This window comes from Antechinus flavipes, chromosome 3, assembly GCF_016432865.1.
Source record: "Antechinus flavipes isolate AdamAnt ecotype Samford, QLD, Australia chromosome 3, AdamAnt_v2, whole genome shotgun sequence".
NCBI classification, from domain to species: domain Eukaryota; kingdom Metazoa; phylum Chordata; class Mammalia; order Dasyuromorphia; family Dasyuridae; genus Antechinus; species Antechinus flavipes.
Genome location: NC_067400.1, coordinates 321,755,733 through 321,771,524, shown reverse-complemented (window position 1 = coordinate 321,771,524; position 15,792 = coordinate 321,755,733). Strand labels below are relative to the sequence as shown.

Below are 15,792 nucleotides of genomic sequence, written 5' to 3'. Positions count from 1 at the left end.
TTCATCTCATTGCTGAAGAGGGCCACGTCCATCAGAATTGATCATCATACAGTATTATTGTTGAAGTGTATAATGATCTCCTGGTCCTGCTCATTTCACTCAGCATCAGTTCATGTAAGTCTTGCCAGGCCTTTCTGAAATCATCCTGTTGGTCATTTCTTACCAAGCAATAATATTCCATAATATTCATATACCACAATTTATTCAGTCATTCTCCAGTTGATGGGCATTGACTCAGTTTCCAGTTTCTGGCCACTACAAAGAGACCTACCACAAACATTTTGGCACATACAGGTCCCTTTCCCTTCTTTAGTATCTCTTTGGGGTATAAGCCCAGTAGAAACACTGCAGGATCAAAGGGTATGCACAGTTTGATAACTTTTTGAGCATAGTTCCAAATTGCTCTCCAGAATGGTTGGATTCGTTCACAACAATGAATCAGTGTCCCTGTTTTCCCACATCCCCTCCAACATTCCACATTATCTTTCCCTGTCATTCTAGCCAGTCTGATAGGTGTGTAGTGATATATCTCAGAGTTGTCTTAATTTGCATTTCTCTGATTAATAATGACTTGGAGCATTTTTTCATATGGCTAGAAATAGTTTCAATTTCTTCGTCTGAGAATTGTCTGTTCATATCCTTTGACCTCCCAAGGATTTTTTTGATCTTGATTTTGTGTTTTGATATTTTTTAACCTGAATTTTAAAATGACTTTGTTGTTCAGTCTTTCAATCCCATCTGATTCTTTGTGACCCTATAAACTATAGCATGCCAGGCTCCTCTATCCTTTACTATCTCCTAAAGTCTTTTCAAGCTCACATTTGTTGCTTTTGTGGCATTTTTAAATAATAGAAGAATTTATTGAAAGCTTCCAGCAGCCCGGTTTCTTTGAAAATGTTAGGTTGAAATTTGTTAGGTTGAAAATGTATAAGGTTTCCATAGTGTTGTCTTTATATTTTACAGTACACATAGTTCTATACTGATTCTGTAAAGGAGTCCTTGATAATTATGCATCTTAAAAGCATACTTCAGATGCCCATTTGTCTATATAATTTCTGTACAACTGTAATTTCTGGTGCAAATTCTCACTCCTCTGAATTGGAAGAATTTCCCAAGTATCTGAAATTCTAACCCTTGTTTGGGGGTTCTTTATCAAATCATTAAATATGTTTGCAGAGAACAGATTGTTTAAAATGTTCTTATCAATATGTTTGGTTTTTTGTTGTTGTTGTTTAAAAAATTTTTTTTGTTCGTTTGTTTTTTGCTCAGGCAATTGGCATTTCTTGCCCAGGGTCACACATCTAGGAGTGTTAAGTGTCTGAGGTCAGATTTGACTCAGGTCGTCTTGACTTCAGGGCTGATGCTCTATCCACTGCGCCACTTAGATGTCCGGATATGATTCTGCTTTGTTCCATTGAGGATAGGGAATAGAAGAGATAAGGTACCATCTTCTACACAGTTTGGCAGCCTTTCAGATGTGGTCTTCTAAGTCTTCACTTATTTGCTCTAATCTGAGGTTTTTTAGGCCCATAATAATCACCCCTACTCTACAATCATTATAGATCAGGAACTTCTGTGTTAGCCTGAGATTAGGGCAAATTGAAGTATAATTGAATTGAGGACATGTCCAGAAAACTCAATGACATCTGGAAAATTTTAAACTAGATCAGGAATAGAGAAAAAAATGAAGTTATGAAAAGAACAGGACCAATTTAAGAAAACTCATTGGGTCTATGGCTATACCACCCTGAACGTGCCCTATCTCGTCTGATCTCGGAAGCTAAGCAGGGTCGGGCCTGGTTAGTACTTGGGTGGGAGACCACTTGGGAATACCAGGTGCTGTAGGCTTTTGAAAAAAAAAAAGAAAGAAAACTCATTGGATATTATTGTTCTGTAAGAAAAGACCAGCAAGAGGATTTTAGAAAGGCCTGGAGAGACTTACATGAACTGATGCTGAGTGAAATGAGCAGGACCAGGACCGGGAGATCATTATATACTTCAACAACAATACTATATGATGATCAATTCTGATGGATGTGGTCCTCTTCAACAATGTGATGAACCAAAGCAGTTCCAATAGAACAGTAATGAACTGAACCAGCTACACCCAGTGAAAGAACTCTGGGAGATGACTATGAATCACTACATAGAATTCCCAATCCCTCTGTTTTTGTCTGCTTACATTTTTGATTTACTTCACAGGCTAATTTTACCTTATTTCAAAGTCCTATTTTTCTTGTGCAGCAAAATAACTGTATGGATATGTATACATATATTGTATTTAACATATACTTTAACATGTTAATATGTTTAACATATTTAACATGTATTGGTCAATCTGCCATCTGGGGGAGAGGTGGGGGAAGGGAGGAGAAAAGTTGGGATAGAAGGTTTTGCGTGGATCAGTGCTGAAAAATTACCCATGCATATATCTTCTTGTAAATAAAAAGCTATAATAATAATAACAATAAAAAAAAAACTCATTGGAGATTGGGAGCAGATAGAATAATTCGAGAATCTAGGAGAGGAAAAAAGTAGTCATTCCCTTCTTCCTTCCCTTCTGCATTCTCACTCTGGCTGCAGTTGAATCTTCCCATTAAAAAATTACACTTGAAGATTTGACACCTGATAAAATTGCAGACCAGAACTCCAGAAATTGAGAGGAAACTAGTAAGAGAAAGTGTTCCATTCAGGACTAGGAAGGGAGAGGGGAGAAATAAGTTTATTTATTTAAATTGTAATTGGAAACAGTTAACAATCATTTAAGAAGATCATACAAAAATGAATATATAGGTGAAAGCATTTTAAGGGTCATGTAATCTAAAGTCTCTTTATTTTATAGATGAGGAATTTAAGGCCCAAAGTGATTTGTCTAATGTGGTATCAACTATGATGCACATTTATTGTTCACTCCAAATCTAGTTCTTTCCATTATACCATTTTGCCTCCAAATTGCATTTTGATAAACAAGACTATGTTTTCCTTATTATTGTTCTTAGAGAAGTTTATACATTTTGATATAATCTCTCAGATTTCTTCCCTCTAAATTGAGCTATCTAAATGCTAATCTTGTCTGATGTGCTAGCTCATGCATCCCTTTGATCATTTCATTAGTACTGCTCCCCATATTCTCTAACTCTGTTTTCTCTTTTTTATGATGGAGTCACCATATTTAAATACAATTCTGTGAAAATGGACACACCATAGTTTTGTGCAGAAGTATAAAAAATGTTTCATTTCCAATCCTTTGAAACTATTTGATGACAGCCACCTTAAAATATAGTTTTAGACGTGATATAGCTAGGCCACCTGACTTTACTTCCTCCCCCACCCCCATTAATTCCCTTGAAATTCTTGACCTTGTGTTCTTCCAGATGAATTTTGTTATTATTTTTTCTATCTCTAGAAAATAATTTCTTGGCAATTTGGTGTGGCACTGAATATATAGATTAATTTAAGTAGAATTGCCATTTTTAATATATTTTTACCTCAGTCTATCCATGAACACTTGATAAATAAATAAATACTTCCAATTGTTTAGATCTAACTTTATTTGTGTGAAAAGTATTTTGTAATTGTGTTCATATAGTTCCTAGCTTTGTCTTGGCAGGGAGACTCCCATATATTTTATATTATCTATATTTTAAATGGGATCTTTCTTTTTATATCTTACTGCTAGACTTTGTTGATAACATATAGAAATGTCAATGATTTATGTGGGGTTTATATTTTATATCCTGCAACTTTGCTAAAATTATTGTTTCCAGTAGTTTTTTAGTTGATTTTCTAGAATTCTCTAAGTATACTATCATATCTTCAAAGAGTGATAATCTTGTTTTCTCATGGCCTACTCTAATTTCAATTTTTTTCTTCTTTCTTGTCAGATAATTTATTAAAATATTAAGTAACATCAACCTGAGAAACTATTTATAGGTTTTTATTCTAAGAAATCTTTATTTGTCTCTCCCATTTCCTCTGTCTCTTTAAGTCTTGTCTACTGCCATCAGTTTGGTTATTTTTCAGAAATCTTTTTGTTAATATTGTCTTAGCATCCATAGTCATAGATCTTTTAAAGCTAGAAGGAGCTATTTTTATTTTCAACAGTGACTTCCAAGAATTTGATCTGTACATAGAAAAAAGTTCCTCCAAGCCAACATTATAAATTCCTAATCTGTAATTTCAGTGTATATATTTGTGTCTGTCTATTGTACACATTTAAAAATTTTTAATGCCCATTTTATCGATTGCACAAAAGGCATGGTATATCTTTAACTTTAATACTGCGCCAATTCTTTTGGGATGCCTAATTTTTTTTAAAGGCTAACCCTTTTACCTGTTCATTTAGTTCCATTCCCTGCAATAGATTGCTTCCTACAGTTATCCAGTTTTTTTACTTAATTTTACCTAAGTTTAAAATGGTACCAAGTTTTTTGAGATACCCTGTATTTAAAATGACCAATTCATTTTATATTTTCAAATTGTCTTTTCCAGCAACTTTTGTTGCCTACTTCATTTAGCAGAGCAAGGAATAAATAATAGTTAAGAAATAAATTCTGATTTTTTTTTTCTATTTCTTTGGTCATTTACAAATTGTTTATTTGATACCCGTTGCCCTCAGTTCTGAGATAAGCACTCTAGGATATACAAAGAAATAAAAAACATGGTCTTTGGCCTTGAAATGATAATTTAAATCTAAGAGATAAGGCTTAACATATTAAATTACTACCACAGAATTTATAATTGGATGCTAAACTGAAAGGATGGGGATCAGTAAAGTTAGAGAAAGCTTCATGAAGGGAAGTTGGAGGCCCTTAAGAGTACCTTAAAGAGTTGGGTGAACAGTGGGGAGTTCCTTCTCCCTATGCAACAAGAAAACTGTTTAGTTCTGCACACATATATTGTATCTAGGATATACTGTAACCTATTCAATATGTAAAGGACTGCTTGCCATCTGGGAGAGGGGGTGGAGGGAGGGAGGGGAAAAATCGGAACAGAAGTGAATGCAAGGGATAAAAATTACCCTGGCATGGGTTCTATCAATAAAAAGTTATTTTAAAAAAAAAAAAAAAGAACAGTGGGGAGTTCCTCCTAAAAAAGAGGAACAGCATGACCAAAGAGACAGAAATCATAGTATGATACTAAGAATAATCTGATTAGAAGAAAGGATAATAATCAATTAATAAACAGTTGCTAAGCATTTACTATTATGTACTAGGGACTGTGCAAAGTGTTGAAAAATGGCACAATATGCTTTCATATTTTGAGTCTACTTATTTTATAGAATATGAGATATACATACATACACATATACTCACATTTATATATATATATATATAATGTTGTTAAGAGGCATAGGCATTTATCAATATTGCTGATAAGTTTAATTGCCTTCACTAAATTTTGAAAAAAAAATTGGCTTAGTATACTTGATAATTTGTCTTAGTATTTTTAGAACTTTAATACTTTGTACTCTAGGAAAGTTGTTTAATTTGTGTGTATGTATATATAATATGTAGAAACATACCCATTTGTATTTTTTTAAATAGATATGCAGCTTCTATTGATGATATCTTAGAAGAAGAAGAACATTATGCAGATCAACTAAAGGAATATCTTTTCTATGCAGAAGCATTAAGGTAAGTATAGTTAAAATTCCTAGTTCCTTGCCTGTTGGTTATTCAGAACTGAGGCTGTATGCTTCAGTAAAACAAAGATAATGTGATTTTTCATTAATATCCTTGGTAAGTATTTAGAGACCTATCATGTACCTTTTTGTTGAACATTATTAGAAACCCACAAGCTAGTTTAAATCCATTAATTCCAGTACTGTGTATCAAAACCTTCTGTCACCTGGATGAAATGAAAATCTTCCTATTCTCTCAAAAGGGAGGGGAAAAAAGTGTGTGTTTGTATGTGTGTGTGTGTGTGTGTGTGTGTGTGTGTGTGTGTGTATACACACATATATATTTAAGCTAAGTCAAGATGGATTGTTTAAATAGTACTTTGTTCTATAGATACTGATGTGATGTGATCAGCAGTTTTTGAACAGATGATTACAATAATGAAAACAGTGTTTTAAATAGATTAATTTGGCAGCAAGGTTGCAAGTTGTATTGAAGGAGACTGAAGACACTGAGTTCACTTAGGCTGTTTGAATGGGCTGGATTTGAAGTGACAGTGATTTGAACTAGGAGAGGAGGAGGAGGAGGAGAAGGAAGAAGAGGAGGAGGAGGAAGAAGAGAAATAGAGATACTTGTAAAACCACTATGAGTCTTTTGATTGACATGACTTGGTGACTGAATATGGGAATCAAGAAGAGAGCTTCAGAAATGACTCCACATCTTAAAAAGAAAAGAAAATCTTTAGATAAACACTTTATTAATTTTCCTTTTGTATTGCTATCACTTCCCACTGACTCCTTCCCAATAACTGTAATGACCGCGTATTTAAAATCAGCCGGAGTCAGGAATTCAGGTTAAGGGGAAAATCTTCAATATTTATTGAAGTGAAGAGGTGAATAAAGATTGCGATAGCAATATGGGCAGCTGTGAAAGGAAGCCAGCTAACAGAGAGCGATCTGAGCTGAGCAAACCGTCGCAATAGCAATCCCCAAAGTCTCTCCTTCCCCTTCCTTTTCCACTCCCCTGCCTCCACCCACCAAAATCATCATTTTCTATACAACACATCAGGACTTGCACAAAGAGTGGGCGGGGGCCATTCTTTCTCCAAGCTTATATATTAATAGAGTATGGTCCAATTACTATTTAACCTCATGTGCTTGGGACCTCAGTGCATCAACTCAAGCCTCAGCCCATTACAAATAACCCCCAGTATAATCCTTACAACAAATATATGTAGTTAAATAAATCAATCCCTTAATCATGTCTAATGATTCATGCCTCTTTCAGTATCTTTGTCCACTACTAAGAAAAGGGAATTATGTTTCATCCACAATTTGTCACAATTAGTCACTGCATTACTCAGGTCTGATATTTTTCACTGTTATTTTCCTTTTTGTAGTATTTGTGTAAATTGTTTTCTTAGTATATCATTTTGTGTAAATCCTTTCAGATTTACCTGAATTTATTTATATTTATTGATCTTCATGGTCAATAATAATATTCCATTACACTCATACATTATAGTTTGTTCCTTATGCATATTGACTATCCCCAGATACCCTAACTACTCAATTCTTTGATATACTCACTTCCATGAGCTGTTTTTCCACCTCATCTTAGCCATGTTTTGATCTCACCATCATCACAAATGTTCAAGAATTCTAAAAATCCTCTTATCTGATTGTCATCTCTTTGTTTTTCACCTCTCTACCTTTCCTTAGATAACTTTTGTTCTCCAAAGAGTGCAGTATTCATCCATACTTTGTCCATACTTGACCCTCCTCAATCTACTCCCAGGTTGTCTCTTGGACTCTAGCCAGTCTCTCTTCTTCTCCTCATCTTGATCTCTTGGTAAACCAATTCAACTCTATACAGCTCTCCTCTCTTGAATACGTAGTTCCCGTGTTAGTTATCCCCAGCCAAGCTGGATCATTCTTACCATCCACCACCTTCATTCTTTTCTTCTCATTCTCCTTGATCTCTTTTCATCTTTGACAGCATTGGTAACTTTCTCCTTGATATTCTCTTCCCTCTAGGTTTCTAGGACACTACTTTCTCCTGCTTCTCCTATCAGACTGCTTCTCTTGTCTCCTTTGTTGGATCTCTGTCCACATCTTATCACCTCACCCTGCTACTCATTAAACTCCAATGGCTCCTTCTTACCTGTAGGATCAAATAAATATTGAGAATTCCGTTTAGCCCTTCATAACCTAGCCCCATTTCGAGTTTTCTTACACTTTACTTCCTGACATAGACTCTTTGATCTTGTGATACTGGTTTGTTGTCTGTGCCACAAATAAGACACACTTTTTCTGGACTCCAGGAATTGTCTCTGGCTATTCTCTGTTTCTGGAACAATTTGCCTTATTCTTTCCAACTGTTGACCTCAATGGTTTCCTTTAAGTCTCAACTAAAATCTCATGTTCTTTTGGAACTCTTCTCCAACCCTTCTGTTAATAATTCTTGTATATAGTTTGATTTATTAATATTTGCTTATATATTGTTTCTTCCATCAGATTGCAAGGTCCTTGAGGGCAGGGACTGTCTTTTGAGTTTTTTGGTATCCTTGTGCTTAATGTCTGGCATATAGTAGGTGCATATGTCTTTTCCCTAAATATTTATTAAGCACCTACTATGTACCAGGCATTGTGCTATGGACTAAGTAAACAAAAGGAGGCAAAAGACAGTTCTTGCTCCCAAAGAGTTTACAGTTTAATGAAGAACATAGCACTTAGCCCAATGCTTGGCACATAATAGGTATTTAATATTTGTTTTATCATCAGAATAAACAAGTGGAAGAATTGAGAAGAAAATGAATCTGATATATTAAATCTAAATTTAGACAAGAAAAATAATCAAGTGGAAATGTATCATAGATATTGGAAATGTAGGACTAGAACTTGGAAGACTTTGCAGTTATTGAAAGCCTCTTTGGAAAGTGCTAATTGAAGTCAGAAAAATCAGTGAATATTTGAAGAAGAAAGTATATGGAGAAAAATACAAAGGGCTGAAGATAGAACCTTAGAGAATATTCACTTGAGAAGACCTAATAAAAAGTATAGAGAAGTATAGAGGTGGGAAGAAAATCCAGATAGCATATGACCCATGGAAGTCGAGGGAAAGAAAATTTAAAGGAGAGGCCAATGGCCAGTAGTATTTAGTGCTACAATGTGTAAAGATAATAAGGGCTGAATATGGGGATCATTGAATTTGGCAAATTGCTTTACTTTGCATTTCTCTGATAAGTAGTGATTTAGACCATGATTATATGACTACATGTAACTTTGATTTCTTTGTCTGAAAATTATCTCTTGACATCCTTTGTTATCAATTGGAGAATGACTTTTACTTTTTAAAGTTAGACTAAGGCTGAGTGAAGAGAATCAGGAGAATATTATACATTGTAATAGCAAGATTACAAAATGATCAATTTTGATAGATTTAGTTCTTCTCAGCAATGTGGTAATCCAGAACAATGTAAAGTTCTTATCCATTTTTCCATAAAACCAGATTCTAGTTTTATTTCTTAGTTCAATGGTTTTCTTACTTTTTTGTTTTCTTTCAATTTTATTAATCTCTCCTTTGATTTTCAGGATTTCTAATTTGATGTTTAATTACACTAGTATAGTTTTATTATCTGTTTCCTCCTGGAATTATTCAACTTTTTCAGAAATTAATAGCAAATAGCTGTATCTCTTAGTGCATATATGTTTAATATTGATAATGACGTCATTGTCTTAGGCACATTTCAGCAAGATATCTTTCCTTATCTCTTTTAATTAGATCTGTTTTTTGTTTTTATTTTGTCTGAGATCATAATTACTACTCCTGCTTTCTCTGCTTTAACTGAAGCATGATAGATTTCTTCTCCAGCTCCTTTTTCTTAACCTGAGTGTATCTCTCTCCTTTTTGGGGAGTATTATCTCATCAGAATCACCTTGTACCCACACCCTCTGTTACACATACTCCTTTTTAATTGCTCTTATAGTAATAAAATTTATAAGAGTTACAAATACTATCTTGCTATATAGAAATGTAAAAAATTAAACCTTATTGAATTGCTTACATTTTCTCTTTCTTGTTTCTTTTTTTTTTTTAACTTATTTATGTTTCCTTTGAGTCTTGTTTTTTATCCAACTCTGATCTTTTAATTAAGCATGTTTAAAAGTCCTCTATTTCGTTAAATATCCATTTTTCCCCAGAAAAAAATTTTTTTGTTTTACTAAGTGATTCTTGATTATAAATTGAACTCTTTTGCTTTTCAGTACATTATAGTTCATATCCTTCAGTTCTTTAAGGTAGAAACTGCCAAATCCTTTGTGTGATTCTGACTATAATTTTATGATATTTGAATTGTTTCTTTTTGGTTCTTGCAGTACTTTCTCCTTGATCTGTGTACTTTAGAATTTGTCTATAATGGTCCTCAGAGTTTTCATTTTTAATCTCTTTTAGGCAGTGATCAGTGGATTCTTTCAATTTCTGTTTGCTCTCTGGTTCTAATATATCAAGGCAATTTTCTTTGATCATTTCTTGAAAGATCATTTTGGGCCTGAGACCAAATTACATTTTTCTTTAAGACTTCGCCTGCAGCCATTTTGACACTATTGTCCTCTTGTAAGTGTATGTTTTGATCCTCCGGGTCATTATAGTAACTTTCTGTAGTCAAGTTTTTTTGTTTTTTACTCTTTTTTTTTTTCTGCAGTTTTTGTAAATTGGTATTTTTATGTGACAGTTGAGCTCTGATCTTGCACTGTCCCAAGTTTTTTGTGCTGGGGTTTAGGGTCTTACTGCTGGCTTTCATTGGGCTTCAGAATTTTGATGTTTGCTTTCACTGGAGAGTAAGTTTCCCTTCTGGTTTGTCCTAGGGGATTGGGCCTCTCTGTTGGACTCCCCTGGGTATTGGGTTTAGTTGCTAGCCTATTCCATGGGTAGGGCCTTATTGTTGGTTTGCTAATGATAACAAAGTCTTTTTCTGGTAGCTGACTCTGGAGGAGAGATCTTGTTAGTCTGCTGGTTGGGCCCTGCTGCATGTTAACTGTGGAAACAAAGTCTCCCTGCCGGTAGGTCCCAGGGATGGATCTTGATGTTGGCTAGGTCTGGGGTGGGGCTTTACCACTGGTCAGCAGAGAAAGCTAGACCTGTCTGGACTTGAGGCGAGGGAGAAAGGGTTGCTGGGGTAGCCCCTTGCTGTTCTGCACAGACTGCTTAGTTGCCTTAGGAGGTTGTTGGTTTGAGGAGGATGGGACCTTACTGGTGGATTGCCCTGGACTTGGAGCCTTGCTGCAAGTCCCCTGTGAGGCTAGCTGCTGTTGCTCTGCTCTTGAACCATGCTCTCCTTCCATCCCAGTGAAACAGACCTTTCTGCCTGTGCTAGTAAGCTTCTTCCCTTCTCCTAGATCAATTGAGGTGATAGTTGTTCAGAGAGGAATTTGGGAGGGCTTTAGAGGGTTCCTTCTTCACTCTACCAACTTGGCACCAGAAGTCAGGGCATGTTCTTAATTGAGAAACTGGCACAGAAGATAAACGCAGAGGGAAGGAATGGTCAGCAGGAGCCACTTAGAAAGCAAAGGTATGGATGATGACATCTAGGAAAAGGATGATGATGGTGATAATAATGATGATGATGAAGAAGAAAAAAAGAAAGAGGAAATAAGGTGACAGAAACAAAACTTTCAGAAAAGAAAAAAAGAGAAAGAACAGTAATAGAAGGACAAGAAGAAAAGAAAAGGTTTGAGAAGCCTGAAGAATTTATATTAGAAGAAAAACTAGCAGATAAACTATGTCTAAAGAAGTTACAGGAGGGGACAGAGAGGTGGTAGAGCGGATAGAGCACCAGCCCCAAAGTCAGGAGGACCTGAGATCAGATCTGATTTCAGACATTTAATACTTCCTGGCTGTGTGATCCTGGACAAGTCACTTACTCCTAATTGCCTCAGCAAAAAAAAGAAGAAGAAGAAGAAGAAGATGAGATGATACAGGAGGAAGTAGATTGAATTATCACAAAAATATTTTTGTTGTTAACCCAATGTCTGCTGTAGAAGTTATGAATCCATTTCTTTTATTCTAAACTTAAAAAACCATATAACATAAAGTAGTAGGAGGGAGGAGGGGAGATGATTGTACATAAAGCTGCAAATCTATTATGGTACAACTTGCTTTTTTTTTTTTTTGCTGAGACAATTGAGTTAAGTGACTTGCCCAGGATCACACAGCTAGGAAGTGTTAAGTGTCTGAGGTCAGATTTGAACTCAGGTCCTCCTGATTTGGGGGCTGATGCTCTATTTGCTGCACCTAGTAGCTGCCCCTTTTCCTTTTAGATATAAAATTATCATGTAACTCACCACTACCCCCACCATCTTACTCTAGAGATGGCTACCTTTAGACACAAAGTGTGTGTGTGTGTATGTGAGAGAGAGAGAGAGAGAGAGAGAGAGAGAGAAAACCATTCTATATCAGTTCTTTCTTTGGGTGAAGATAGTAACTTCCTTCATATGTCTTTGTAATTAGTTTGGGTAGTTAGAATATTCACAATGATTTATAAACTCAAAGTTGTTCTTAAAATAATTTTATTATTACTATATACACTGTTCTTCTTAGTTCTGCTTATTTCATTCTTTATTTTATAAAAATTTATCCATGTTTGTCTAAGACCAATATCTTATACCATTTACTAAAATAAGATCAAAATGGATTATATGACCTAGGTATCAAGAGAGATATTACAAGAAAATTTGAAGGTGAATAATTTATGAATAAACAGTGTGAGGTGTAAAATGAATTCATTTTCAAGAGATGACTTCACAGAGTTAAGAAAGTTGCTAAAGATAAAAATTGCACAATGTGAAACATCTCTATATTATGCCAGTTTCTTGGAAGCATTTTCAATTCATTGACAGTGCTATGCAATGATTAAACAAACAAGAAAAGCCAAACTAAAAAAGAAAGTTGTGGTTCCTAGAGAGGATTAACATGGTCATGCAAACTGTGCTTTTTTTGCCTTAGAGGATATTTGCAAGACATTGAGGACTTGGTGTGACATTTCATCTTCTCTCCCTTGTCTTCTATTACCTACTCTATATGTAACACAACTTCCTCTCCTTTCAATTCTGCCAAGTACTACAATCAAGAAAAATAGCCAACACAAAATGTTTTTTTGTTGGTTATTTAACCCCTTTCCACTTACATGCTAATATAGTAGGGAACTTGGTTCTTGCTCCAAAAGATTAAATTCAAGAAACTTCATTGCTGCTTAGAATCACGGTAGAAGAAATCCTTTGTTATCTGCTATCTGTTTCTAGTGAAGCAGTCACTAAGTTGGATATAGAGATTTCTACTAGACTTCCCCCAAAAAATTCTGCAGTATTTACCAACAGTATTCAATAATTCAGCTTTAACCATACCTATATGAATTACTTCATATCTTGTCACCAAAAATGATGTATAATAAGAGCATGTGGATTGCATTTAATATTGAAACTGCTTTGTGTTAAGGTATAGCCTGAGGGTTTTAAAAATATATTACAAAGAACGCTACTTTTCTAAGAATACAGTGCCTGAAGTGGCTACTCATTTGACAAAAAATGTAAATGGCCAAAACTCATTCTTGAAGTCACTTGAAGAAGTAAAGTCACCATCATTGCATTTGACAGAACTGAACTTGTGATATTCTAAGTGTTTAAACAGACTAGTTCATATTTATCAGAATATTTCTACTCATTTAGTTCTTAAGGGGGCAAGGAAGAATTCTTAACCTGTTTTATTTACCTGATTTTAAATGTCTAAGAAACAAAACTTCCTTTGTTCTCCTAGATGATATTGGGATAACTTTCATGGGGTTTTGGTATTTCCTTTGCTTTACAAAACATCTTTAGCAAACTGCAGCAGTTACTATGGTTTGGTGAATTGTTAAATTAATAATTGTGACATCTGCTTTTATAAGGCAACATTTAATAAAATCATTATTATGAAGATTTCTTTAAAAAACAAGGAAAAATAAGTGATGAGGAAGTGAATCCATTTATAACTCATTTATTTAAAAAGTCTGAAAGTGAAATAAGGGAAAGAAATAGATCTGTAACAGAGCAGATTCAAGTGAAACTTTTTACAAGAAGAATAGACCTATATATATTGGATGATATGTTGAAAATATAAATAATTTTGGGGGATAGGGAAGATGCAATAGCACAAGAGTAGATGGGTGAGCCTAGAAAAGGAGGAGGAAAAATAAGATACTTGTAGTAAAAGTGAAAGAAAATAAGTCATGACAGCTGTCATTTGTAAATTGTTTAAAACTTTGAAACATTTATGTACATTATTTCATTTTATTCTCATAACATCCTTGAGTTATCTATATAGTAGATGAGTAAACTGTGCAGACTCCCATAATCACATAATTAAGTGTTATAGATGGAGTTTTAACCAAAAGTCTGGCATTTTATTCATTCTGCCACACTGCCTCCTGTGTAAATACATATAACTAAAGAAAAAGTGCTAACAATTGAAGGAATTCTGAAAAGGTCATGTTGGAAAGATAACACCTGGGCTGAATTTTGAAGGAAGTCAGAGATTCAACAGAGAGACTATGCATCACAGATGAGCACTCTACCCATAAGGGCTAATGTTGCTGCACTGTAAAATGTGCGAAGAGAAGTAATGTAAAATAAGTCTAAAAGATAGGATGGAGCCATATTGTAAAGGACTTTTTATAATAAAAGAGGTTTTTTTTCGCCTAGAGGAAAGAGTCGTTGAGGTTTGTTGAGTAAGTCGACATGTCTAGAGCTGTATTTTAAAAGGAAGATAATTCTGGCAGCTGTGTGACAGGTGAATTGGAGAAGAGAGAAACTTGAGGCAAGGAGCCTAATTAAAAGGTTATTGTGGGCAAAGTCAAGGGTTCAGCATAGCAGGAAGCATTTTACTTAGCTATCCATCTCCCCTGTAAACTTTTGCAAGTACATGTAGTAAATCCCAGACTGATAGGGAAATCCAAGAAAAAGTAAGCCAGGTCAGTCTAGAGAGATCTGTGGACACTGGGTTCAGGATCTGGCCAGGAATAGCCTTCCTGGAGCATTGCAATTGGAAAAGATATCAAATGATAGCTCTGTTGCTTACTACCCAGTTCTAAGTTGTAGATCCAGGGCTGACTGAGGAGGGAGCCTGCACCCTAGAGCAGTCTTGATCCCTACCAAAAAAGAAGAAAGTTCAGAAGCAAGAAACAGCTTAGACCTCAGGACCATAAAGATATGCTGTGGCTCAATCTGAAACCTGTTGAGAACTAGGTAAGGAATCCCAGACTAAAATGAAAACTATTTCTGTCTCTTTGAACTACCAGAGTTTCTCAGATAACTTATAGGGGCTAAGCCCATCAGCAGTCCACTATTGTTCAGACCCAAACCAAGTGAGGAATTTGCAAAAGCTCATACCAGAGGGCTGCAATCAGGCTTTATCCTGCAGAAAATCACTGTGGGAGCCCTGAAAACTTGAAGTTCCCCAGCCTAAACTCTCCTAGAGATCCCAGAATAACAACATTCAATACTGGAGAAACCAGCAAAAAAACTAACTTCCTTCCAGAGTATATAGCACTTGATTCTAACATCAAGTCCAAGGTCAGAAAGTAGGCTGGAGATGAGCAGACAAAAAAAAATGCTTTTATAAATGAAATAGAAATATAAAAGCTTGCCCAAATAACAGATTCCCTGAAAATTAGAATGGACCAAATAGATTCTTCTTAATGACTCCATGAGACAACCAGAAAGATATGAACAGTCAAGACAAGACTGAAAAAAAAATAGAAGAAAAATATAAGATATTTCATAGCAAAAACAGATGTCCTAGAAAACAGATCAAGGTCAGAAAAATTTAAAATCATTAGACTATATAGCATTATCAAAACAAGAATCTAGAAATCCTATTTCAAGAAATCTTAAAATTGCTCAAAGCTTTTAGTGGAAAATAGAAATAACTCATTGGTTTCCTACTGAAAGCAATAAATGAAAACTTCTAGGAAAATATCCAAAATCCAGAGCTTCTTTATTTGCATAAATGTCTTACGTATACACTCTAATTACATATTTTTCCCTAACTTTCCTTTCCCTTCTTCCTGCAGTGTAGTATGTTCATCTTCTCCCCTTCATTCTTTTCTTAAGGTCACTGAGATATAACAGAACTACTAAGC

The 15,792-nt window shown here is 35.0% G+C and overlaps 1 protein-coding gene and 1 non-coding gene across 4 annotated transcripts in view; both read left to right on the top strand.

Moving 5' to 3' along the window:
- Window positions 1-15,792, top strand: part of SNX4 (sorting nexin 4) — a 78,487-nt gene that overhangs the window by 53,621 nt on the left and 9,074 nt on the right. For all 3 annotated transcript variants that reach the window (XM_051985477.1, XM_051985479.1, XM_051985478.1), the window contains one exon: window positions 5,547-5,636. In XM_051985477.1, coding sequence (XP_051841437.1) covers window positions 5,547-5,636 — 90 coding nt within the window. The remainder of the gene's footprint in view (window positions 1-5,546; window positions 5,637-15,792) is intronic.
- LOC127558402 (5S ribosomal RNA) lies at window positions 1,730-1,848 on the top strand. The gene has a single exon (XR_007952800.1). It is a non-coding gene; the product is annotated as a 5S ribosomal RNA (ribosomal RNA).